Source organism: Mobula birostris, chromosome 17 (assembly GCF_030028105.1).
Source record: "Mobula birostris isolate sMobBir1 chromosome 17, sMobBir1.hap1, whole genome shotgun sequence".
NCBI lineage: Eukaryota > Metazoa > Chordata > Chondrichthyes > Myliobatiformes > Myliobatidae > Mobula > Mobula birostris.
The window spans coordinates 67,840,631-67,868,063 of NC_092386.1; the positions used below are offsets into that span (position 1 = coordinate 67,840,631).

Consider the following 27,433-nt stretch of genomic DNA (forward strand, 5'->3'; position numbering starts at 1 on the left):
TGGTAACATAGGAAAACAATATTATGGGTTGTAGAAAAATGTTGATTTCTTTTGTGAGTTTTAACCTTTTTTTATTCTGATGGCTTTGTCATTTTCATGTGGACTTTCGTCAATAGGCAGGACAGTAAAACTCAGGTAACCTGTTATTCAATTATTTGGTGACCTTGAAGGTTTGGCCTTTGAGCCACTGGATACTGATTCTCTTTCATTCTCTGTCTCCAGCACATTGGGGCCACTGTTCCCATGTTCCATGACCGCTTCTCCAGGGCCTGGGTTCCAGTGCTTCTGTAAGCATGGACCAATTTCTCCCCCCCCCACCCCCAATCTTATTCTGGCTTCTTCCATCCCCCCCCCCCCCCTTCCAGTCCTGATTCGGGTCCTGGCCCGAAATGTGGACTGTTTATTCCTCTCCATAGATGCTGTCCAGCCTGCTGAGAGAAAAAAAAAATTTTAAAAAGCTGTAGGTAAAAGAATGGGCAGCCAGAGAATTTAAATAACTAGTCCAATTCCACTCATTACCCCACCCCCCAGAAAAAACCTTTAAAGAAACAGAACGCAACAGATTGAGAGTAGGCTTCAACAAGGGGTGGACATGGCCAGGACAGATAGTAACTGGAAAGGAAAGTTGACACACCGAAGTCTCAGGATTATTATCCAAACCTGTGCTAGTTGGCATACAGGCAAACAGAGGGACAATAAACTTGTGCATTCTTCAAACGATGATCTGGGGGCAATGATTTCTGGTGAGGATCAGGTTAACTGAGACATGGATATGTGGAGAATAATACAGGTGACTAAAGAAGAAGGGAGTTGAAGTTGCTGTACTCGTTCTGGGATACAAGGCTGTAGTTAGCAGAAAAGTAAATTCCCTATCAAATGAGTGAAGGTATGAACTCTGTAGGCAAATCAACAATGTAACGATCAGGCTTAGACAAAATAGAGAAATTTCAGCTGATCCCACAAACTCTCAGAAATAAGGAGAAGTGGGAATTTAGTTATTACAACATATGTAACTTGCTTTTTTTTTGATACACAGTTAAAAAGAGAATTGCTGCTGGATCTTTCTGTTAGTAGTGAACCAGGATACATAGATTTGGGTGCTAGTTTTAGCAACATTGTAAAGTTCAGAAACTGAAAACACTGGAAACAGGTTGCATGAGAGAGGGGAAAGGCTATAAGCAGAGATGCCTGGCAAATGGGAGGCTTTAAAAGTGAGTTCAGGGAAACGTGTTTCTGTTGAAATGAAGCTCAGTCTGCACCGTTAGGGAAACCTGGCCGACAAGGAAGGTTGAAGCTGTGGTCAGGGAAGTGGAGCCATATGCCAGGTAAAAGGACGTAGGATCAAGCGAATGGCATGTGGAGAATGAGGTACTTTAGTGGGAAAAGTGGTGGGGGGGGGTGGAGGGCGTGAGATGTCTTGAGCAAATAAGATAAAGAAGATCCTGAAGAGATTCTGTTAAGTATATTAAGATCAAAATGGTTAGAGTAGTTCCCAATAAGTATCATTGTCGTTTCATGAGGAGCCATGGGAAATGGGTGTGCTCTTAAATGAATGCATTGTCTATATTTAGAACATTGTACAGGCTCTTCAGCCTACAATGTTGTACTGACCTATTAACCTACTCTAGGATCAATCTAACCCGTCCCTCCATTCTTCTGACATCTATTTGCTTATTAAAGAGTGTCTTAAACGTCCCTAATATAATCCCTTCTACCCACCACCCCTGGCAGCCTGTTCCACACACCCACCACTCTCTGTAAAAAAAAACAGCACTCAACAACTGCCTCTGATACCCACCCTTAACCTTCCTTAAAATTATGGCCCCCCGGATTGTCCTTTCCATCCTGTGGAAAGGCCACTCTGTCTGTGCCTCTTATCATCTATAATTCCCACAGTTATCCCTATTACCTTTCTTGAATAAAGGTACGATATTTGCTGCCATCCAATCTACTACTCCTGTGGCAGGCGAAGATGCAAAGATCCATCATCAAATGCAGAGCAATCTCTTCCCTCACTCCCTGTAATAACCCTGGGCTGTATTCTGTGTGGCTCAAGGGACTTGTCTGTCCTAATGTTTTTCAAAAGTTCCAGCACATTAGCACATCGCCTTTGTTAACATTGACATGTACCGGCATATCAACCATCTTGCACTGTTCTCACATTCAACAATGTCCCTCTCACTGGTGAATACTGAAATAAAGTATTTACTATGAAGAGGTCAGGGAAGAGGATAGTGATGTCTTGAATCACACCAATGTGATGAAACAGGAGATGTTGGTAATCCCGAAGTGCGTAAGAATGAATAAGTCACCAGAGTTTGACCAGATTTATCCCAAGATATTTGTGAGAAGCAAGGGAGGAAATAGCTGGGGCTCTGCCAGAGATCTTTGTATGTCACTTAACCATGGGTGAGGCACTGGAAGACCAGAAGGTGGCTAATGTTGTGCCTTTATTTAAGAACGACTGGAAGGACAAGCCAAGGCACAACTGGTGGGAACGTTACTGAAGGGGATTCTGAGTGATAGGATCTGTCTACATTGAGTGAGGCAAGGAATAACGAGTCATAATCATCATGGCTTTGTTTGTATGGGAATTGTGTCTCTCAAATTTGAGTTCTTCGAAGTGGTGACCAAAAGGATTGACAAGACAGTACATGGATTTTAGCAAGACTTTTGACAGGGTACCTTATGATAGGTAGTTTGGAAAGTTAGATCATATGACATTCAGGGTGAACTAGCGAATTGGAATAAAAATTGGCTTGATTTAGGAGGCAGAGGATTGTAGTGAAGGAGTGCTCTTTAGAAAACAATTGACAGTGACCGATGGTGTACTGAATGGACTGAATGTGTTCACTGTTGTTCGTCATCTATATTAATAATCACTATGAGACTGTAGTTGACGCAGTAATTAAGTTTCCAAACTGATGGTGTAGGTGACAGTGAAGAACATTTTGTAAGGTTACGATAGGATCTAGACCAAGTCAGAAAGTGGACAGCAAATGGAATTTAACTCAAAACAATTGCAAAGTTACTTATTTTGGGAAGTTGGGCAAGCCGTATCCAGTGAAAGGCAAAGCCCGGAGGACCATTGTAGAACAGTGGAGCCTACAGGTACAAGCACATAGACAGCAAAGAAGGTTGTGTAAGGATAGCGTGTGACGTAGCGGTTAGCACGATGCTGTTGCAGCTCGGGGTGTTGGATTTTGGAGTTCATTTCTGGCACCGTCTGTAGGGAGTCTCTGTACATCCTCCCCGTAGAGTGTATGGAATCTCCTGGTGTGCTCCAGTTTCCTCCCACCATCCATAGACTTACTGGGTCGACTAATTGGTCATGTAAAATTGTCCCGTGATTAGGTTGGGGTAAATCAGGGTTGTCAGAGGTCACTGGGGTGGGAGGGCCACACTGTTTCACTAAAATAATAAAACACTATTTGATTGCTTACATTCTGGATTGAACGCTTCAACAAATCATTTTAAAGTGTTTCACAGTTTTCACTAACAAGCAGATACAGCATGTGTTCCATTAGTTTAATTGTGGGTAGTGTTAGGGTAGAAATGAAAGTTAGTGTTTACAAGATGATACAACACAGGTAGCTACAGAAAACAGCATCAACGTGATGTACACTGACTGAAAATGAAGCATTACATTGGGAAGGAGAGACTCAACTATTTCATGCACTGTTTTTGGGCAAAATTGTCCATTTGACTTATCGAAAAACCACTTTGCAGACTGTCCTGAAGAACGCAAGCTTTGTGTGATCCAGGGAACTCCTGGGCTTGGTACAATTCACAGTTTTTTATGGAACAGGCTGTCGTCGTGTGATCAAAGCCACTGGAGACAAGTACTGGTAGATAAAACAGGCATCAAATGGAGACCCTTTTGGAGGAAGAAGGTCTGCCTGACCCCACACTTTATATGCTAAAGATCAAAGAAAAATTCAGGACAATTCCATATTTACAATGTTTCATTTGAACTATATACCACACACACACCTCCCTTTTTGCATCCATACTACAGACACACACATCACAGATTTTTAAATCAGCATTGTCTGTTCTTGGTTTGTGGTTCTCATGAACCCATTGTTCAGATTTGCAGTTTAGATTTAATCCACAGTTCATATTTGAATCTGAAGACTGGTGACTGAAGTTATGTGCTATCCCCCGGTCTCAAAACCTATATTAACAATCTAGGCTCTTGAGTTCCACTATTTTTTAAAATCAAAGCATGGTTTCAGTTTAATTTCACCCTGGCTGTATAACCTTTGTAATCTCAATTCTGGTGGAAAGAAGGAAATAGTCATGACATCAGAGATTCCGGGAAAAAGTCCTTGGGTTCATTGCATCAGAATTCCACTGGGGTGAGAAAGTTTTTGTTCAACGCTGTCACTGGCATAACTCAGCTCCCTGAAACTTATTCTCCTCAAGCGCTGGAATTCCACTTCCACCCACCATTAACCTGCTTATTGTTCTTGTAGAGAGGCAAAGATCAATTTTGCATTGTACTGTTTGTAATTCAATTTAATAATTTATACTGATCAATAATACTTAACATATTGCTGGATTGTGGCCACTGACTCTGGAAGTGTCAATAAAGCCCTGGCAGACCCCGCACCCATTTAATTGAGCTAAGCAAGCTCTAGGATGGGCGTTATTCAAGGCCTAAGCAAGCCCGATTTCCGTTGCTTAGTAGAATGCGGGGGATGGGGGTATTGGCTGTATGATTAAATTTTGAGCATCCACTGCTCTTGAAGGATGGATGTGGTCCATTAAGATTATGGAGGAAACATTCCCAATTCTCAGCTTCCTGCCAATTTCATCACACAAACTCCCACCTCAAATCATCCCACCCTGTCATTCCCAGCATTTCTCCATAGACTAAACATGGTGCCTTCCAGCCACATATTGGAACAAGCTTCTCACTATCCAGATGGATCGATCTTAAATATTGAGTGAAATTACATCCCTTTTTTTTAATCTCCCCTTCAACAATATTTTTATGATAAAATGAACAATCTGAAAGAAAGTACGGGTTTTGTTCAGCACCCTTCTAATTTCTCTCTGTCAAATCGAATTTATCGAGTTGTACTGATTATGGAGGAATTGCTAAATGAATTAAGTTCGATAGGTTTCAATAGGTACATTTAATGGCAGAGAAATGTATGCACCCTGAAATCCTTTTTCTTTGCAAACATCCACGAAAACAGAGTGCCCCAAAGAATGAATGACAGTTAAATGTTAGAACCCCAAAGCCCCCCAGCTCCCCCTCCCACGGACAAGCAGCAGCAAAGTGATGACCCCCCCCCCCCCAGTAAAGAAGCATCTGCACCCTCCTCTGAGCACTCAAGCCTGCAGCAAAGCATCAAGTTACATTGCATGCGTAGGATTTATATTTACATCGATTGCTAAAAGTTAACGCAGCTGGTAGAGATAAAGGAAAGGGATTCCATTGGGGTTTTCCAATAGTACGTATCTTCACGGATCTTCTGTCCAGGGATCCAGAAGCCTTACTACATGGCTCGGCGTGGCTCAGCTCACCTCATCTTACAGCTTCAAAGGTAGCTGCACTATTCCCTGTGGCTTTGAATAATCAAAGGTTTGATTACTTCTGGAACTTACTGAGAATGCCCCTGGTGCTAATAGATTTCCTTTTGAGAAGAAATGATCTTTGTACAGCATGGCTCGTTCAATAAGATGGTCCAAGTTATTAACCATTGAGTCCTTATTTTAGTGCATCCATTGCTTGAATGTGTTCTGAGTTGGAATGACTTAGCTGGACTGTTCATTCCACATTGCGGCACTTTATGCAGATGCTGGAATCTGGAGCTGATGCAGAGTCTCCACTTGAAATGTCAACTATTCCCCTAAAACCTTGACAAATTTCTATAGATGTGTAGTGGAGAGTATACTGACTGTCTGCGTCATGGTCTGGTACGGAAACACCAATACGTTAGAACAGAAAATCCCACGAATGGCCAAGGGTTCAGCCCAGCACATGGCGGATAAAGCCCTCCCCACCATTGAGCACATCTATGTGGAAAGCTGTTGTAGGAAAGCAGCATTCATCATTAAAGACCCCCACTACCCAGACCATGCTCTTTTTCCTGCTGCTGTTATCAGGGTGAAGGTACAAAGTCCTGTACCACCAGGTTCAACAACTATTACTGCACCTCCACCATCAGATTCTTGAATACGAGGGGTAACTATGCTTACTGCCCATCCATTGAGATGTTCCCACAACCAGTGATCTCACTTTCAGGATGCTTTATCTTGTTATTTAATCTTCTTGTTATTTATTGCTATTTATTTGCATTTGCACAATTTGTCTTGTGCACTCTAGTTGATTTTTCATTAATCCTGTTCTTTAATACATCACTGGAACAGTCCACTGTCCCTGCAGGCTTGAAGGCAGCCACCACCTGACCAAGTATGTTGTTGGCGCCTGGCTAGGACCCTCCTCACCTCAACTGTGGCCAGACAGGGTGCTTGTTCCTCAGGGGGAGAGGGGGCTTTCATTGCCTCAAATGGACCATAGAAGGTATTCAGCCTATGGGAGGCATCACTGTTGTTGACATGCAAGATGGACTTGTTTTTGGTTCGTGCTTTGGAAACGGTCTTGTGGGGCTGAGGTGGCACCTCCTGGCCTGATCCTGATCTCCCTGTGCTCATTTAACCAGTGGTCTGTATGCCGGGATTAGCAAAGTGGGTATGTGATCTGAGTATCTGAGGTGAGGACTTGAGGGGGTGGCAGCTTTGGAGGCTCCACAAATGTTGATAGTGGACCAGCTCTATACATTCTCTCCTCTGGTTGTGAAGTTAATGTGCTGGTAGAACGCTGGCAGGTTGGCAAGATTGAAGTCAACAGAACAGTGAAGAAGCAGTCAGGGTGAGTGACTTGGAGGCCACAGATGCTCCAGGATCAGAGTTCCATGTGGGCAGGAGGCCCAAGGGCCAGTTAATCCCTGGATATGTGAGTCAAAGTTCAAAGCCTGGAGTCCTGGTGCTCACGGTCTCATCATCAGCGAGTTGAGATTTCGAGGCCTGGTGTTCAGAGTCCTCATCCAGGGTTCTCATAATTGGCGAGTCCTGGGGTCGACGACAAAGATCGAAGCACGAAGGTCAGGCGGAAGTCTAGAAATCTGCGGAATCGGCTGGGCAATTCGAAGCCCGATGTCTGCAAATTCATAAGTCCACTGGAGGCCAAAGTCAGCCTGTTCTGGGTTTGGAGGTCTGTGTGGGTGGGCAGGAGGAATGGGGTTTGTTGTTTCGGTGCTCGTGTTCTGTGCTGTTCTGCCGGGCATTATGGGCATGCTCTTTTTGCGTTGGAACGTGTGGCGACACTTGCAGGCTGCCCCCAGCTGTGTTGGCTCTTTGGGCATTTCACTGTATATCAAAGATCACGGGCCAGCTTTGTTCCCTCGATATGCTGTACGTTTACGTGTCTAAGCCACTTGCTGTGGTGTGTTGGCATGACATGCAACGAAAAACAACATTCAACAGTTATAATGAGTAAAGAATTATATAAAAATGAAGTTCAAAGTACAGATATGAAATAAAATCTGCATAATCAGCTTGCATTTTATACCAATATGTGATACGTAACTGAATCTGAATCTGAGGAACCATTCAGTAGTCTGATGACAACGCACTGGAAGCTATCTTTGAGCCTGGCGGTACCAGCTTTCAGGCTTTTGGATCTCCTGTCCAATGAGAGGGCGGAGAAGAGAGGATGTCCAAGGTTTTGAATATGCTGGGTCCTTTACTGAGGTAGCAGGAAGTGTAGACGGAGCTCATGAGAAGGAGACTAGTTTCCGTGATGTGATGTGATGTGATGTGCTGAGCTGTGTCCACAACCCTGCAGACAGTGCATAACTGTCCTGACCACTAGCGTGAAATCACCATCCCTCCCAACCGTCAGCAACGTGATAGCTGATGCTGTCAACTGACATGCAGCTAATCTGTTGCTTGGAGTTTCACTGGGACACGCGACTGCATTGCAGTCACGCTCTAAACATGAACCGAAAAGCTGAATTCCAGTTGAGAGGTGTTGACGTAAGAAAGTTATTGTCTGAATGTGGCATCAAACAGCCCTGATAAAAGTTATAGACGGTACAAAAGATGTGAGACAGCCGTGGTTGCTAGAGGCAGTTCACCACTACAAGAGCACTCTAGGACAATGTCCCAGAGCTGACTGCTTTCCTCATTAAACTTCCTTCCACCGTAAGGTTAGCGCTGAAGATGTGCCAAGATGATTGACAGTTCCAATTCTGTTCGGAGCTCCTTTGTAAAAGGAGCGGTGATTTGTGTGCAGAAGGACATGGGTAATATGCAGAGGTGGGCTGATTTATTAGTGCCAGACAATTACTTTCAACAAAAGAGATTCTAGCCATCTTTCCTTTATAATCAATGTTGTTAGCCTCACCAATTCCCTACCATCAGCATCCCCGGGGAAGTAGGGGGCAGTGACCAGTGATTTATAGAAACCTTTTTGGAGGAAACATTGTGACTGAGAAACGAACTGAATCCTATTGTCTACTCTGAGCCATCAAGTAAAATGTACTGTGGAAAATAGATGGGTCTTGTTTTCAATCTTTGCAGCATATTCCATTTGTTAGCCTATATTTGATATGTCAGATTTCTCTTTTGTATTTTTGATAATTGAAGCATCCTCCTTTATTTGATCTGTAATAAATTTCTGACCTTTGCTAATGGCATTGAAAAAATTCAAGGAATGTGAATGGCTCCGTTTCTGATAGCATGATTAAGCATTCATTCCATGTAATTTTAGATGACGTAATATATTATTGGTAAATGTGGGCTGAGGCAGCAGATGTTTGCCACAGCTGAGTGGAGGCAGTCCCAGCTCTGAGTCAGAGGCTGGAGGTTTCAGATGCATAAAGTCAGTTGAGTATGGTGCTGTGGGAGTGCTGCACAACTGGAGGTGTTTTCTTTTAGATTAAGACATTAATCATGAAGCCTTTAATGAACAGAAGGTGCCTCACTGAAAACAGAGCTGTGAATTTTACTCCAGTATCCTAGTTTACTCTCATAATGCCTGAAATAGCTTGTTTTTTTATGAAATCACATAGGCAAATTGGTTAGATTTTCTACTGGTGACACTTCAAAAGGTTTGTTCAATAACTTTAAAGATCCTAAGGTTAGAAATGTACTCTAGAAATGTTATTCTTAGAGAATTAGTTTTAATGACATTGGTTATTAATGTTTAGGGTACCTGGAGAACTTTAAACAGTAACCAGAGAGCACATTCATGGATTCATTGTTTAACAGTGCTGTGCCTCACTGAAGTGGCAGCCATGCTCATGTCTAGGGTTTGTATTTACACCCTTATTTAACTGATCCTGCTGGATTTAGCCACAGGTTAGACGAGTGCTCGTCCTTTTAATCAGTTCCATCGTGGTCAATGTATTTATGCTTGGGGTTGGGGAAAAAATGCCAGCATTAGATGCTATTCCAGAACTAGGCTGAACTTGTTCTCAGGTTTTCCAACAAGTCTGCCTGCATTCGTAACAAAGCATTTCTGTCAACTCTGAACTTTGAAAACCTAAAGAATGCTTGAAATGTTCATGCATTGAGCTCTTGGTATGTCTGTTTGCAGAAGTGACGGTGTAACAAATTCTCTGAAACTTATTAAAGGGCAATCACTGTTCTGTTTATGATATTCTGCAAGTGGAAAAGAATACTGGGTGGGAGACATATTCTAAAAGCTGAATGGGGAATGGGGAAGTTCTGCACGCAGCCAGCTGCCTGTATCAGTAGATGCTGTTCATTGTATGAAGCAGAATTTTCACCTCCGCACTTTGATGCCGGTCAAGCCAGGAAGACCATTTCAGTGAAGCAGATAGCGATGTGGTTGTTGCTGGCCTTGAACTTTCCTTGTACTAGGATTGCAAAGTGTTGGTCCCAATCTTCTGCTGTGGATTCGGGTCAGGGCTGGAATAAGGCAAGGTTTAGGCTGTGAGTTTTAACAGTTTAACCAAAGGCAGGATTGGGTTGAACTTCTTGTTAGGCCAGTGGTGGATATTTTCTTTGCTACAATGTCAGAGGTATCATATTTCACAAGAGTCATTCAGGAAGAACCTTGTCTGCCTCTGAGTGAAGAAGAAGCATAACATTCTTCCAGTATCCTGCCAAAATCTATCCCTCAATCAAAGACTAAAATAGATCATTTCTCCGAAGGGACCTCACTCTGGGAATATTGGTTACAGTGTTTCCTAACTTGACCATACTTTAATAATATGTGAAATGCAATGGGGGGGGGGGGGCTCTTAGGTTTATGAAAGACTTCTCAAAATTCTAAATTCCTTGTATCAGAGTGGCAGTAGCATCAATTTGGTGGGCTCTCATTGAAGAAGAACTCTTCCTTTGTTTGCTGTTGAGTGTCTATGTATTTGAGTTAAAATTATTGTTCTATTTCTAAAAGAAGTTATGTTCCTTCTGTTTATATTCATGGTTTAAAACCTGGCATTCTGCCTCCTTACCTTCTCTGGACTGTAAGGTATTGTAAGCCTAGTATTAGGATTAGACACTGAGATTGAAATGTTTTACAGCAAATCACTCTTTTTTTCTCTTAGTTGCATGAACTGAGTAGAAATTGCTTGCTGTGAATGTTTAGATTAAAAGGATTTTGTATTTTTGCATTTTCCTAACAAAACAACGATTGTGAGAACTTTATGTTCTAACAGAACAGGAACACACTGATTTACTCAGGGTTAACTCAGTGCAGTCTGTAAGGACATGAAATATTGTAGACATTACTAGACTGTATGTAATCCATCAGCTGCTGTCCTGAGCTAATCACAGAGGACCTCACTGCTTCATATCGAAGGGATGCCCCACCTCTGAGGTTTGATAATTTATTATGTAATGTAGAAAATTATTAGTCTTCCAGGAATGTAAAATGTACATGCTCGAATGCAGAACCAGCTCTGCTTTGATCAGTTTGCCTTGTTGGGAATTATTCATATTCATTTACATACAAATCTATGCAAATAATTTGGTCCATCAACAAGCTTCTTTTGCTGAAGGGTGACATTCAAATTGCTACCCCAGCTGCTGATTAAATTGCAGGAGGAAGCTAATTAGTGACTTCCAACCGCATTAGGATTCACAGCTCTCAGCTCCTGGTTCTCTATCTACTTGGTTACCTCTCTCCAGGGAGTGCATCTCACCTCATTTGCCACGATCTCAGTCATTTCATAAAATCCACATTCACAGCTTGCCAAAAAACATATTCACACACTCCGCCTTCAGGAGCATTTACCATGTATTTAACATGTAGATTACAAACATAAAGAGATGTGGAGGAAAGCTAGTTAAAAAAGATAGTTTTCCATAAAAGTAATTTCTGGATTAGTATGATCGGCATCACTTGTATATCTGTAGTTGGTTTGCAGCATTGATTTGGTCCAAAAGTTTATAAAACTCTGTTGCTACAGTTATTCCTTGGCATGTTTAAACTAACACTGCGGGGTAAGGGACACTACCATGAGTCATGGACAAAGCAGACTTTGGCACTTTGCTGTGCTGATTTTAACCCTGCATCGTTTAATGGGCATTGGTTATTTTGATAAAATAATGACTGGTTGCGAATATTGTGATTCATGTGTTTGTGAGCCTTACAATCTGCCCAGAAAGGAGACTGCTTTTAATAGCAGTGTCCTTTTCAATTTATTAATGAGAGCTCTTCCCAGAAATAAAGTCAAATGTTAAAACAAATGGGAAAATGCTGCATTTAGTGATAAACACAATGAATGCCCAATGTAAGGTCACTAAATTATATCTTGCAATTTTAATCTGCCTAAAAAAAATACAATTTCCTGATGAGTTTTTAAATGTTAACGAGGAAGCAGATCAACAGGGCAGGAGGTACCAACAGTGCAGGTGCTTTAATCATGTCACATCAAAACAGGAATTGTTGTCCGTGGAAAATGCTTTACTGTTAATCACCTATCCCAATTATTACAATCAATCACCCATCCAGTCACGGTATTCCAGAATCCTTCAAAACTAAGGGCTTCATCTGTTATTCCCCATATTCCTATTTTGATTTTCTCATATTTAACTTTATTTTTCCAGCCTTAATTTTATTTCCAATTTATATGTTACCTTTTTGGGAGAGTTTGTCTGTGGGTTGTGGAAATATATTTACATCAAATTAGGCTGCTGAGCACTGTGGCCCTCAGCCATTTAATAAATCACAGCTGATTGAGTTCCAGCCCCACCTCCATATTGCTAACTACCTACAGTAACTTTTCACCTTCATGATCAGGTATCTCTCTGTTGTTTGGTTGTTAAGTCGAGTCCGACTCTTTGTGACCTGATGGACCATAGGGTCCGTAGGGTTCTCATGGCAAGATAAGGAAGTAGATTACCAGGCCTTTCTTCCGCACAGATACTGCGGCTGCCCAGGTTGGGACCCGGCTGGGTTTGAACTCAGGACCATCTGTCTTGAAGACCAGAGCTGATGCCGCTACACCACTACGCCACCAGCTGACCCAAGTATCTCCCTACACCTCTCTTCAAGATATCTAACTACTCTGCTTCCACCAACTGCCCTTTGAGGAAGAGAATTCCTAGAAAGTGGATGTTGTCTACATGGACTTTAGCAAGCATTTGACATGGGAGGTTGGTCAAGAAGGTTCAGTCACTTGGCATTCAAGATCAGGTTAAACTGGATTAGACATTGGCCTTGTGGGAGAAGCCAGAGAGCAATAGTAAATGGTTGCCTGTGACTAGTGGAGTGCCACAGAGGTCGATGCTGGGTCCGCTGTTGTTTGTCATCTATATGAACGATCTGAATGATAATGTGGTAAACTGGACCAGCAAATTTGCGGGTGACACCAAGATTAGGGACAGTGAGGACAGGACTGTATTGAACAGTGAGGAAGGCTATCATGGCTTGCAGAGGGATCTGCATCAGCTAGAAAAATGGGCTGAAAAATGACAGATGGAATTTAATGCAGGCAAGTGCGAAGTCTTGCACATTGGTAGGACCAACAAGGATAGGTCTTACACAGTGAACGGTAGGGCACTAAGGAGTGTGGTGGAACAAAGGGATCTGGGTATACAGCAACATAATTCATTGAAAGTGGTATCATAGGTAGATACGGTTGTAAAGAAAGTTTTTGGTACATTGGCCTTTATAAATCAAAGTATGGAGCACAGAAGATGGGATGTTAGGTTGAAATTGTATAAGACATTGATGGGGCCTACTTTGGAGTATTGTCTGCAATTTTGGTCACCTACCTGTAATAAAGATATAAATAAGGTTGAAAGAGTACAGAGAAAATTTACAAGGATGTTGCCAGGTCTGGAGGACCTGAATTATAGGAAAGAATGAATAGGTTAGGACTTTATTCCTTGGAATATAGATGATTGAGAGGGGATTTGATAGAGGTACACAAAATTATGAGCGGTATAGATAAAGTAAATGCAAGCAGGCTTTTTCCATGGGTAACACACATCAAAGTTGCTGGTGAACGCAGCAGGCCAGGCAGCATCTGTAGGAAGAGGTGCAGTCGACGTTTCAGACCGAGACCCTTCGTCAGGACTAACTGAAGGAAGAGTGAGTAAGGGATTTGAAAGTTGGAGGGGGAGGGGGAGATCCAAAATGATAGGAGAAGACAGGAGGGGGAGGGATGGAGCCAAGAGCTGGACAGGTGATTGGCAAAAGGGATATGAGAGGATCATGGGACAGGAGGTCCGGGAAGAAAGACAAGGGGGGAGGGAACCCAGAGGATGGGCAAGGGGTATATTCAAAGGGACAGAGGGAGAAAAAGGAGAGTGAGAGAAAGAATGTGTGCATAAAAATAAGTAACAGATGGGGTACGAGGGGGAGGTGGGGCCTAGCGGAAGTTAGAGAAGTCGATGTTCGTGCCATCAGGTTGGAGGCTACCCAGACGGAATATAAGGTGTTGTTCCTCCAACCTGAGTGTGGCTTCATCTTTACAGTAGAGGAGGCCGTGGATAGACATGTCAGAATGGGAATGGGATGTAGAATTAAAATGTGTGGCCACTGGGAGATCCTGCTTTCTCTGGCGGACCGAGCGTAGATGTTCAGCAAAGCGGTCTCCCAGTCTGCGTCGGGTCTCACCAATATATAAAAGGCCACATCGGGAGCACCGGACGCAGTATATCACCCCAGTCGACTCACAGGTGAAGTGTTGCCTCACCTGGAAGGACTGTTTGGGGCCCTGAATGGTGGTAAGGGAGGAAGTGTAAGGGCATGTGTAGCACTTGTTCCGCTTACACGGATAAGTGCCAGGAGGGAGATCAGTGGGGAGGGATGGGGGGGGCGAATGGACAAGGGAGTTGTGTAGGGAGCGATCCCTGCGGAATGCAGAGAGAGGGGTGGAGGGAAAGATGTGCTTAGTGGTGGGATCCCGTTGGAGGTGGCGGAAGTTACGGAGAATAATATGTTGGACCCGGAGGCTGGTGGGGTGGTAGGTGAGGACCAGGGGAACCCTATTCCTAGTGGGGTGGCGGGAGGATGGAGTGAGAGCAGATGTACGTGAAATGGGGGAGATGCGTTTAAGAGCAGAGTTGATAGTGGAGGAAGGGAAGCCCCTTTCTTTAAAAAATGATGACATCTCCCTCGTCCTAGAATGAAAAGCCTCATCCTGAGGGAAGATGCGGCGGAGACGGAGGAATTGCGAGAAGGGGATGGCGTTTTTGCAGGAGACAGGGTGAGAAGAGGAATAGTCCAGATAGCTGTGAGAGTCAGTAGGCTTATAGTAGACATCAGTGGATAAGCTGTCTCCAGAGACAGAGACAGAAAGATCTAGAAAGAGGAGGGAGGTGTCGGAAATGGACCAGGTAAACTTGAGGGCAGGGTGAAAGTTGGAGGCAAAGTTAATAAAGTCAACGAGTTCTGCATGTGTGCAGGAAGCAGCGCCAATGCAGTCGTCGATGTAGCGAAGGAAAAGTGGGGGACAGATACCAGAATAGGCCATTCTGACATGTCTATCCACGGCCTCCTCTACTGTAAAGATGAAGCCACACTCAAGTTGGAGGAACAACACCTTATATTCCGTCTGGGTAGCCTCCATCCTGATGGCATGAACATCGATTTCTCTAACTTCCGCTAGGCCCCACCTCCCCCTCGTACCCCATCTGTTACTTATTTTTATGCACACATTCTTTCTCTCACTCTCCTTTTTCTCCCTCTGTCCCTCTGAATATACCTCTTGCCCATCCTCTGGGTCCCCCCCCCTTGTCTTTCTTCCCGGACCTCCTGTCCCATGATCCTCTCATATCCCTTTTGCCTATCATCTGTCCAGCTCTTGGCTCCATCCCTCCCCCTCCTGTCTTCTCCTATCATTTTGGATCTCCCCCTCCCCCTCCCCCTCCAACTTTCAAATCCCTTACTCACTCTTCCTTCAGTTAGTCCTGACGAAGGGTCTCGGCCTGAAACGTCGACTGCACCTCTTCCTAGAGATGCTGCCTGGCCTGCTGCGTTCACCAGCAACTTTGATGTGTGTTACTTGAATTTCCAGCATCTGCAGAATTCCTGTTGTTTTTTCCATGGGTCATGGGTTAAGGGTGAAAGGTGAATAAGGGGTACATGAGGGGAAACTTGTTCACGTAGGGGGTCATGAGAATGTGGAATAATGATATGCCAGAACAAGTGATTGCAAGGTCGATTTCAATGATTAAGAGAAGTTTAGATCGGTATTTGGATGGTAGGGGTATGGAGGGTCCTGGTCTGGACGATGGGAATAGGCAGTTTAGATAGTTCGGCACAGACTAGATGGGCTGTATTTCCCTATGACTCTGTAACATTTTGCCTCATCTCTGTCTTAAATGCCAACACTTTATTGCTAACAAAGACCCCTTGCTCCAGAATCTCCTACAGGCAGAAGCACCTTCTCCACATGTCCTGATCAAGTCCCCAAAATCTCACTTGTTTTAATCAAGTCCTTCACTTTTCCAGACTGCAGGAGAAACCATCTAGTCCATCCACCGTTCCTTAGATGGCACACTCATTCCAGTAAACCAATACTCTTTCAACCTTATTCATATCTCTACTGCAAGTAGGTGACCAAAATTGCAGACAATACTCCAAATTAGGCCCCATCAATGTCTTATACATAATGCTTCAAATCCATTAAAATGCTCCTTAAAATAAGACAAACACTGGACGCACTATTCCAGATCATGGTTGTGTGTAGATCACTACTAAGGTGTAAGCTGACTACTTTTGTTTTTAATTCCTCTTATAATAAAGGATAGCATTCTCTTAGCTTTCCTGATGACTTGCTGTACCTGCATATAAAGCCATTAGTGAATGGTGCACAAGGACAATCTGCAGAAACTGTCCAACTTACTATTAGGCTTGCAAATTATTTTAATTCATTAGACCTTCATTTGAATGCTGCTGTTGAGGAATCGAATTACTCTTAATTCATCTCTCTCTTTCTCTTTCAACAGGGGAACTATTGACCCAGTCCAGGCCTGAAGGAGTGACTGAGATTATCTGCCCGAAAAATGGGGGTGAGCTTGTCGATGTGGCCCTGGTATATCCCCCGACGCCCACTGTGATCAGTCCCTGCTGTAAGTGAGCAGAGGGCCAGCCTGCTGGTCTCCCTCAGAAGAGAAACCTTTAAAATTATGTTCAAATATTTGGCAGACAACAGTTTTTTATTTAGCAAGAATAAGGTAAGGTAGAAAGTATGTTTGCTTAAAATGAATGCTTTGACCAATTACCCTTTCAAGAATTAGTGTGGCTCTCCCTGTGGAATGAATTGCATAGAATGGATGAGAGTTTTATTTGAGCATATCTTCCAAACAAGCACAGATAGATGACTTTTCTTCTTGTGCCAACCTATTAGATGAGATTAGTACAAATGGAAGCTGGAGAGAGCACAGGGAACATAGAATAGTACAGCACAGTACAGGCCCTTCAGCCCACAGTGTTGTGCTGACCCTCAAACCCTGCCTCCCATATAACCCCCCACCTTAAATTCCTCCATATACCTGTCTAGTAGTCCCTTAAATTTCACTAGTGGGTCTGCCTCCACCACTGACTCAGGCATAGAAGCTGATGCATCATGTCTTCCTGTAACATAATCACCAATGATCACAAAATGCTGGAGGAAGTCGGCAGGCCAGGCAGCATCTCTGGAAAAGAGTAAACACTCAACGTTTTGGCCGGAAACACTTCATTTAGACTTTCCCACAGATGCTGCCTGCCCGGCTGAGTTCTTCCAGCATTTTGTGTCTGTTGCTTGGATTTCCAGCGTCTGCAGATTTTCTGATGTTTGTGAACACCAGGGATGGTGCTTAATGCCACAGACATTCAGAGCCATTGGACAGGCAAGAACAATAAACACCTAATTAAATAAAAACCCAATTCAATTAAAACGTTCTAACACATTCTTCTTTTGACCACAAGATAAAAACATGCAAGAATTCATGAGTGAACTGTTTAGCTGGTGTGCATTTTCCCTTCTTGTCTACAGTCTGCTGAATCCTTTGATAGTCTTCCTCATTATCCACAACTCTTGACAACCCTTGTGCTAAACAGCCCGTCTGCATTTTCATCCAAATCACATCACAGTGGTCCAGCGCTGACACTCGAACACCACTGGTCCCAGACCCCTAGTCACAATAACACCCCTCTCTCTTCTGTGACCAGCCTAATTTTGAATCTAGACACGAGAGATTCTGCAAGTGCTGGAAATCCAGAGCAACACACTCAGAACGCCAGAAGAACTCAGCAGGTCAGGCAGCATCTATGGAGAGAAATAAAGAGTCATTATGGGCCGGCACCCTTTGTCAGAACTGTAAGGAAAGGAGCCAGAACGAGAAGGTGGGGGAGGGAGGAGGAGTACAAACTGGAATCAGCTGAAGGGGTAGGTGGGTGGAGGGGGAAGGGGGATGAGGGGAGGAGCTTGGAGGTAATATGTGGAAAAAATAAACGGCTGAAGAAAAAGGAATCTGATAGAAAGTGGAATATGGGAGCAAGGGATGAAGGAGGGGCTCCAGTTGGAAGTGGTGGGCAGAAAAGAAGGAGTAAAAGCAGAGCCAGAATGGAGAGCAGACAAAAGAGAGAAGGGGAGGGGGCAGAAGTTACTGGAAGTTCAAGAAATCAATGTTCGTGCCATCAGGTTGGAGGCTACCCAGGTGGAATATAAAGTGTTGCTCCTCCAACCTGAGTGTGGCCTTGTCATGGCAGCCTTGGACCGAGAATGCCGATGGGAAGTAGAATCAAAATGGTCGGCCACCAGGAAACTCTGCCCGTTGCAGACAGAGTAAAGGTGCTTGACGAAGTGGTCCTCTATTCTACAGTACGTCGGGTGTCCCCATTTCACTGGGAGCCCCAGGTCCAGAGGATGACCCCAGCAGACTTGCAGCTGAAGTGTTACCGCACCTGGAAGGACTGTGTGTTGTCCTGAACGGTGGTGAGGATGGAGTTGAGGGGGCAAGTGCCAGGAGGAAGATCAGTGGGAGGGGTGAATGGACAAGGATATCATGCAGAGACTGATATCCATGCAGGAGGAGGAGAACAGGGAGGGTAAGATATGTTTAGTGGTAGGATCCCATTGAAAATGGCACAAGTTACAGGGAATGACGTGCTGGATGTTCAGGCTTGTGGGGTGTGAGGTAAGGACAAGGGGAGCTCTAATACGGCGTAGGAAGTGGGGTGAAGGCAGATGCCCAGGAAATGGAGGAGATGTGGGCGTTGGTAGCATCCATTGTAAAGGAAGGGGAAGCCTGTTCTCAAAGAAGGAGGACAACTCAGATGTTCTGGAGTAGAAAGTCTGAACCTGAGAACAGTTCCAGCTGAGAGGAGGACCTGAGAATAGGGAATAGGATTTTTACAAGTAACAGGGTGGGAAGAGGTCTAGTCAAGGTAGCTGTGAGAGCCAGTAGGTTTATAAAAGACCAGTAGACAGTCAACCTACTGATTAATTTTTAATCAAATCTACTAAGTATGCCGGTCATAAATTATGAACTCTTCTAGTAAATTGCCCATTACTGAAGCTTAATTTATAAAATTATCATTTCACATTTAAAAAAAGGCAGTCTGTGAGGAGAGAAACAGTTAACATTTCAAGTTGGTGACTATTCATCACAATTCTTTAGCTAAAAGCTGCACCTTTTCTGCTCTTTTCAACAAGGAACCTCCCTGTAATCTGTGAAACTGTACCATGAGTCACCAATATCTGTAACATTGCCTCATTTCTTTCAGCTTCTCACAAGTTTGCACTATCAAAAGTTATTCCATTTGATTTTCTGGACTTTAAAAGCAGTTTTACCCCCTGACGGGGATTTACTGAGTTTTGTACTATGGATGTGTGTGAGTAGAAGGCCAGTCTTTCGGTAAAGCTCTCCCACCACCCTGTCCCACAATATGACTAGAGACCCATATAGTTGTAAATTAGTGAGATGATTTCACTACTCTACACCAAAGAAACTTCTGGATTTGACTGTGACTTTGGAGTTTGATCTTAGTCTGTCTGTCATACCTTAATGACACATAATACATTCATTTGGACTAAATTTACAGCTGGGTCATTCAAAACGTATGTTCATAAATGTCAGCTGAGGAAATCTTACTGTAATTTGTGCACAGGAAGTACACAATGATTAACAATTGAGTGGTGTGTATTTTAATTAGTTTTTGGGGTGCATGCTCTTTAGTAAAGCCAGCGTCAGTTGCCCGTAATTAGAATCTGATCATAATTGGAAGAAAATAAGGGCAATTCCACAGAGAGGATTTTAACCACATGATGTAACTACAGGTTGAAGAGGCAAAGGTTTTTCTCTTGTATCATATAAATATGTTGACATCTAGTAAGTTCATGTTACAACAGTATTTGAGGAATCGCTGTTTCAGTGTCCCATAAACCGAAGTATAAATATTTCACTCAAGCCTCTCAGCACTGGGCTGGGCAGTGGTTGCACCTTGGTCATTTAACCAGAGCTGTACTCTTACAGAGAATGTGGTTTGGGCAGAGGTTCGGTACCCCATACCTTGCAGTATCTCACGGACTAATGCCATTCGCTGCATAAGCTAATACTGTACCTTCAAGTTCACAGGGTTGAAAATCAAATCCCCATTCCAACTTTCCTAAATAGTTTGTGTCACAGACTGTAGATCTGTGCATCAGTCTAGGAGTTGCACTGAGAATAGCCCTTCCCAGACTACTGACTGCACGGAATTGACAGGGAACACAGGTGTGTGGGCACTAGACCACGGGATGAACAGGGAACGCAGGTGTGTGGGCACTAGACCACGGGATGAACAGGGAACGCGGGTGTGTGGGCACCAGACCACGGGATGAACAGGGAACCACAGGTGTGTGGGCACTAGACCGCGGGATGAACAGGGAACACGGGTGTGTGGGCTCACTAGATCATGGGATGTCACTGATTTTTGAATTTTCTCCCCATTGAGAAAATAATCTACACCTTTATTCCTTCTACCAAAGTGCATGACCAAACATTTCCCTACATAGTATTCCATCTGCGATTTCATTGCCCATTCTGATCTGCCTCACTGACTGCAGGCTCCCTGCTCCCTCACCATTACCTGCCCTCCACTTAGCTTCGTATCATCTGCAGAGCGTGGCCACAAAGCCATAAATTCTGCCATCATTGGCATATAACATGAAAAGGAGTGGTTTCAACACTGGTCCCTGCAGAACACCACTAGTCACCAACAACCAACCAGAAAAAGCCCCCTTTATTCCCACTCTGCCTCCTGCCAGTGGCTAGTCTTCTATCCACGCTAGTATCTTTCCTGTAATACCATGGGCTTTTATCCAGTTTAGCAGCCTCCATGTGCAACACCTTGTCAAGAGGCCTTCTGAAGATCCAAGTGAACAATGTCCAACAGGTCTGTCAGGAAAGATTTCCCCTTAAGGAAACGATGCTGACTTCAGCCTGCTTTATCATGTGTCTCCAAGTACCCTGACATCTCATCCTTGTATATAGGACAAAGGAGCAGAAGTCGGCCATTCGGCCCATGGAGTCTGTTCTGCCATTTTATCATGAGCTGAGCCATTCTCCCATTTAGTCGTACTCCCTCGCCTTCTCACCATAACCTTTGATGCTCTGGCTACTCAGATACCTATCAATCTCTGCCTTAAATACACCCAATGACTTGGCCTCCACTGCTGCCCATGGCAACAAATTCCATAGGTTCACCACCCTCTGGCTAAAAAAATTTCTTCGCATTTCTGTTCTGAATGGGTGCCCTTCAATCCTTAAGTCATGCCCTCTCGTACTAGACTCCCCTGTCATGGGAAACAACTTTGCCACATCCACTTTGTCCATGCCTTTCAACATATCCCATTTACTTAAAGTCAGGGAGAGAGACACTCCTAGGTTCTCCATTCACTGTATCTCTTAGAGATCTACTCACCATGTAAAGGGTCTTAAGTTCTTGGAACGTGGATGCATTTGAATGAAGTCACAAAATTTAATTATATATAAAGCTAATTTATATTTTATCAGCTGGTGAGAAATAATTGTGTCTGGGATAAATGGTAATAATGTAAATGTCAGTCTCTTTATGCAGTACTTGATTTTTTGATGTAACATTTATACAGTAAACTTAATATTTAATATTTACAAATTTGTGAACATTGCTTTGCATTTGAGAGAATGAGTGAGAGGGAAACTAGTGGGGGGTGGGAGTGCCCTGAGTTTTAGCATGGATTCATAGACTTCATGTCAAAAGAAAATAGAAAAAGATGAAATGTTCTGGATCGGTAGTGGTTTGTTTTTGTCACATGCAGAAAACTGCAGAGAAGGGATTTAGATTGCATGCCAGCCAGACAGAGCATTTCATTTTTAATGCACACAATGCCGAGTAAACTGTTACAGTTGCAGAGAAGGTGCAGGGCAGACAGACACAGTGCAAGTTCCACCACAGGTAGATTGGGAGATCAAGAGTTCACCTCTATTACATGAGAAGTTTAAGATAACAACAGGGGAGCAGCCGCCCTTGATCCTGGCTCTGGGTGTTCTCAAGCCTTCGATTCTTCTGGTAAAAATAGGAGAGGATGACCCAGGCAGCCAGGGTCCTTGATTCTGTTGGATGCTTTCCTAAGGTAGGGAGAAGTGTAGAGTAAGGTTTCCATCTACAATTTTACAGTTGTACGAGTCAGTGGGGGTATTTATGGAACTGTAATTAGTTGGATTAGAGAGGAAATGAAGCACTTTTTGCCCAGTGCCTAGGAGAGAGGCAGGTTTGCTTTCCACTAATGGTATGCTTGGAATTCTCTGTATGAACTTTGTTGCATTTTAAATTGCTTTGATGTGCTTTTAAAGATCCAGACCCAGTGCTAGATGGTGGGATAGAAAGAGCTTTTTTTTTTAACTGGCACAAACATACAAAGGGACAAATCAGAGCCTCTTTGTGTTGTAACTTTCTTACAATGTTGTGATTCTGTGTCAAATGCAGTGTGAACCCTGCACCAGTCATCATCTGTGATGCCATTGGGCACTAGAGGTGAGGTAGTTCAGCAAAGAGCTGCTTGGAGCCAAAAGCCAAGGAACCATTTCAATACTGTTGAGGGACTTTTGGATATTTCTGCATGAGTGAACTAAGAAGGCTTGAAGTGTCTTCCTATTCCATAATTAGCCTGTTATTGTGCTGGAAGGCCTGGAACATTTGTAGCATACATGCAATCCATGAACTACTGTAATAATATCTTGTTTCAGATAGAAGGCTTCCCAATGATGAGGTAATTCATCTTTTTGTTCTTGTCAATAGGTTGACGTTCAGCTGAGGCTTTTGTGAACAGTAGAGGAATGTCCATTCGTCCTTGGAAATGTGAAGAGAAGAACTGATGCTCTTTTACAGTAGATTCAAAGTGGCTCCACAATAGACACAGTTCACTGAGGATCTTGTACCTGACCAGCTGACTGTCTCTACACAAAACCTAGAAAGAGTCTTCTCATCCACTTCAAGCTGTCCTCATTTGGATGAGGAATAGTGGATTTTTATCATTTGAAAGCAGATGGACCCACTAAATCAATTCTTCCGATGGATAAATGCAGTGTATACAATCTACAAAATGCACAGGAGTTATTCACCTATACCACTTCAACAGCGTTTTCCAAATCTGTGACTGCTACCAATAAGGAGGACAGGGACAGCAGGCACGTAGGCAAACCAACACCTGCAGATTCTACTTGCAAGTCACAGACCTTCCTGACATGGAAGTAAGTCACTGTTCCTTCATCGTCGCTGGATGCAAATCCTACAGCTCCCTATCCAGCAGCTCTGTGGGAGTACCTTCTCCAGAAAGTCGACACTGGTTCAAGAAGGTGACTCCCCACCACCTTCTCAAGGGCAGCGGAGGTTACGCAGTGAATCTTGGCATTGCCAGCAATGCCCACACCCTTAGAAATGAATAACTCGTAAGAAAGACACGCAAGTTCCACCAGCTATTTCTGGAACAAGTGGCTCCTCAGGGATTTTCTTTTGCAGTGTTTAATAAAAGCCATACTTAGTGTTGTAGGAATAAAATGCCAAAAGTAATTTGTCTTTTCTTGGTTGGACTCAGATAACTGGGCTTTGCAAAAGCACATCATCACCATTTTGTTTTTTAAACTTCCTGCAGTTTAATAGTTTTGTGCAATACTCAGTGTGACAAAACAATCTATTCACACTGCTTTCTTCCCCCTTCGTTGAAACCAGTTTTAATAAAGGCTCTTAATTGGCCATGATTAACCTCCATCATCTGCCTGGGGGTGAAAAATTGGATTAAAATATCAATGGCTATATCGTTTCTATATATTTGTTGAGAGGTATTCAGTTCACTATAGTTCTGGGGAACATTTATTTGAAAGTTACAATTTTTAACAAAAATATATCTCAAAAGCTGCATTTTCATTGGCAACACCCCTTCCCAAAGCACCCTGGTGAGGTATGGGTTCTTCGTGTTCAGCTCATCTCTGTGATTGCACTCTCATCCTCAAGTCAGAAGCTTGCAGCTTCAAGTGCCACTTCAGAGACTTGGGCGTATGCATCAGGCCAACTTTAAAGGGCAGTACTGGACAGAACCATGCTACTAGAGCTGCCCTTTGCCAAATGAGATACAAAATCCTCTTGGATGATTGGAGACAATCCCATGGTGTTCCTCGAAGAACAGGGGCGTTTCCTTGGTATGCTGGACAACATTTCTCCCTTCCGCCAAACAAAAAATCCTAACTGTCCATTCTTCTGGTGGTTGTGGAATTTTGCTGTGAGAACGATGTAGGACAAGGTGGCCTACTCGAGACTGATGACACTTCAGGAGGGGGTGTGTTGAATGTGAAGCTTGCTGGGACATCCTGAGAGCGTGATAAGGCAGTGCATAAAGACGAGCTGTCTCCGCTCCAAAGGAAGTTGTGATTGTGTATGTTGAATTAAAGTGTTTTTCTTGATATCAATTAATCTAAAAGGAGGAGGAAGGAGAATCAGTGCAGCCTACAAATATCTTATTTTTTAAAGTCTTGTTAATAAAACATGTATTGCAATGGAACTGAAACATTTGCACATCAGTCACCTTGGATATTTAACACTTATTAAAAGAATCAATTGCAAAAGTATTTGTTTTATTTTCTAACATGGAATCTGACAATAGTTTGAGTTTAGTTGAACAGGTCCTCCCCAGTTTTGTGTATATATGAACAAGAGTTTGGGAGACGGAACGGATGGATTTAGCTGGTGTGGGGCCGTAGATATCTGCTGCCATGTGGGAGTCATAACTGCGTTACAAATGGTTTACAGAAGTGGAACCATGGTAGAGCCTGTATTGTTAGAAAACTTTTAAGATATTTCCCCAGCAATCTGATTGCTCAGTGCTATGTTTTGACCAAGAAGTAGTTAATAACTTGATTTACTTAAGCTTAAATTGACTTTGAGTAAAATAAACTTTTGGGAGCAGCTATTGTAGGGCGCTGCCCAGAGAACATGACCCCATTGAGAACTGGGACAAAAGTGCCTCAGTTATCACCCCTTTCACACTGCATGTCCTGAACACTACCAAGTTCCTTCTACTCCTGATTTTTGTGCATTGTGTCTTTTGTGTGGAGTTTAGATTTAGTCTCCACAAAAACTGCCATGGTCGCACCTAATAATGCTGTCATGAAACAAGTAGATTAGTGAGAATGATGCAAACACGAGGAACTCTGCAGATGCTGGAAATTCAAGCAACACATAGAAGTTGCTGGCGAACACAGCAGGCCAGGCAGCATCTCTCGGAAGAAGTACAGTCGATGTTTCAGGCCAAGACCCTTCGTCAGGACTAACTGAAAGTAGAGATAGTAAGAGATTTGAAAGTGGGAGGGGGAGATCCGAAATGATAGGAGAAGACAGGAGGGGGAGGGATGGAGCTGAGAGCTGGAAAGTTGATTGGCAAAAGGGATACGAGGCTGGAGAAGGGAGAGGGATCATGGGATGGGAGGCCTAGGGAGAAAGAAAGGGGGAGGGGAGCCCAGAGGATGGGCAAGGAGTTTTCGTGAGAGGGACAGAGGGGGAAAAAAAAAAATAAATAAATAAGGGATGGGGTATGAAGGGGAGGTGGGGCATTAATGGACGTTACAGAAATCAATGTTCATGCCATCAGGTTGGAGGCTACCCAGACGGAATATAAGGTGTTGTTCCTCCAACCTGAGTGTGGCTTCATCTTGACAGTAGAGGAGGCCGTGGATAGACATATCAGAATGGGAATGGGATGCGGAATTAAAATGTGTGGCCACCAGGAGGTCCTGCTTTCCCTGGCGGAGAGAGCATAGAGTTATGTTTGTGAAATCACTTCGTGCCCACCTGGAGAAAGAATAGCATAGCTGTAGCATGTATTCAGTGCAGTGTCACAGTACTAGAAAAGCTCTGATTAGAGTTGTGGCATTGTATGTGTTATCCTTCCTTGTCCTCTGGATCAGTCTGCGCTGCAGTTTTGACATGGTTAACTACAATCCTTTAACCAACTGACTTTATTCACATTGTAACTACCCAGTTCACTACTGGAGTATGGCTAATATATGTTAATTTTCTATACCCACACTATTCCTTTTGGAATCCTTTAAGGAATTATCTTTGATACTTACCATTTCTTATTCAGCTTTGACAAGGTCCCACATGGGAGGTAGTCAAGAAGGTTCAGAATGAGGCAGTGAATTAGATTAGACAGTGGCTTCGTGGGAGAAGTCAGAGAGTGGTAGTAAATGTGACTAGTAGTGTGCTGCAGGGTCCATTGTTTGTCATTCACATCAATGATCATGTAGCAAATTTGCAGATGGCACCAAGTTTGGGGCTTGTAGTGGACAGTGAAGAAGGCTACCAAAGCTTGTGGCGAGATTTAGATCAGCTGGAAAAAAATGGCAGATGAATTTAATTCAGATAAGTGAGGTGCACTGAGGAGTGTGGTACAACTGAGGGATCTCTGAATACAGGGCCATAATTCACTGAAAGTGGTGTCACAGGCAGATAGGGTCATTGAGAAAGCTTTGGGCACACTGACCTTCATAAATCAAAGTATTCAGTACAAGATTTGGGATGTTATGCAGTTGTATAAGATGTTGGTGAGGTCTAGCTTGGAGTGTTCTGTGCACTTCTGGCCACCTTCCTGCAGGAAAGATATCAATAAGATTGAAAGATTTTAAGGATGTTTCTAGGACTTGAGTTGCAGGGAAAGGTTGAACAGGTTAGGACTTTATTCCTTAGAGTTTAGCAGAATTTTAGGGGAGATTTGATGTAGGTATACAAAGTTGTGAGGGTGTAAATGTAAGCAGGCTTTTTCCACTGAGATTGGGTGAGACTAGAACTAGAAGTCATTGATTAAGGGTAAAATGTTTAAGGGGAACATGAGGGAGACTTCGTCACTTTTCACTCAGAAAGTAGGGAGAGTGTGGAACAAGCTGCCAGTGGAAGTGCTGGATGCAGGTTCCATTTCAACATTTAAGAGGAATTTGCATAGGTACGTGATAAGAGGGGTATGGAGAGTTATGATCCAGGTGCAGGTCAATGGGACTAGGCAGTTTAATGGTTTGGCATAGACGAGAGGGGCCAAAGGGCCAGTTTCTGTGCTGTAGTGTTCTATGACTCTATAACATCACTTTCAACAAGTACACTGACCTCAGCAGCTTTACGTCACTGCCATCTCTTTCGACACTTCCACTTAGTTAGACTGTTTATCTGTCAGCCAGAACTGAAAGAACCAGAAAAAAATCAAATACTGTATTGGGAAGATACTGTCTCCCACTCCGGTCACATATTTGTATGCCAACTCCATTCCCCTTTGGGTCCACAGTATGGAATTGAACTAGAGAATCTGCAGTGGAGACTCTAGAGACTGGAATCTGGAACAACAAAGAATCTGCTGGAGGGCTCCGTGGGTGAAGCAGATTCTGTGTGTGTGACTGGGAGGTTGGGCAAGGGTCCCGATGCAGGATTGCAACCTGAAACATAGAC

The 27,433-nt window shown here is 43.5% G+C and overlaps 1 protein-coding gene across 4 annotated transcripts in view; it reads left to right on the forward strand.

Annotated features, from left to right (window-relative positions):
* Positions 1 to 24,563, forward strand: part of mfhas1 (multifunctional ROCO family signaling regulator 1) — a 103,508-nt gene extending 78,945 nt beyond the window's left edge. The window contains exons 2-3 of one of the 4 annotated variants that reach the window (XR_011889570.1): positions 16,450 to 16,677; positions 22,748 to 24,563. Coding sequence is in view for 1 of the 4 variants with exons in the window: in XM_072281870.1 (XP_072137971.1) it covers positions 16,450 to 16,572; positions 22,748 to 22,752 (128 nt within the window). In the remaining 3 variants the exon portion in view is untranslated. Of the gene's footprint in view, positions 1 to 16,449; positions 16,678 to 22,747 lie in introns of those variants that run through there. The other 3 variants (XM_072281870.1, XR_011889569.1, XR_011889571.1) reach the window with 3 other exon arrangements.
* The last annotated feature ends 2,870 nt before the right edge of the window (positions 24,564 to 27,433 follow it).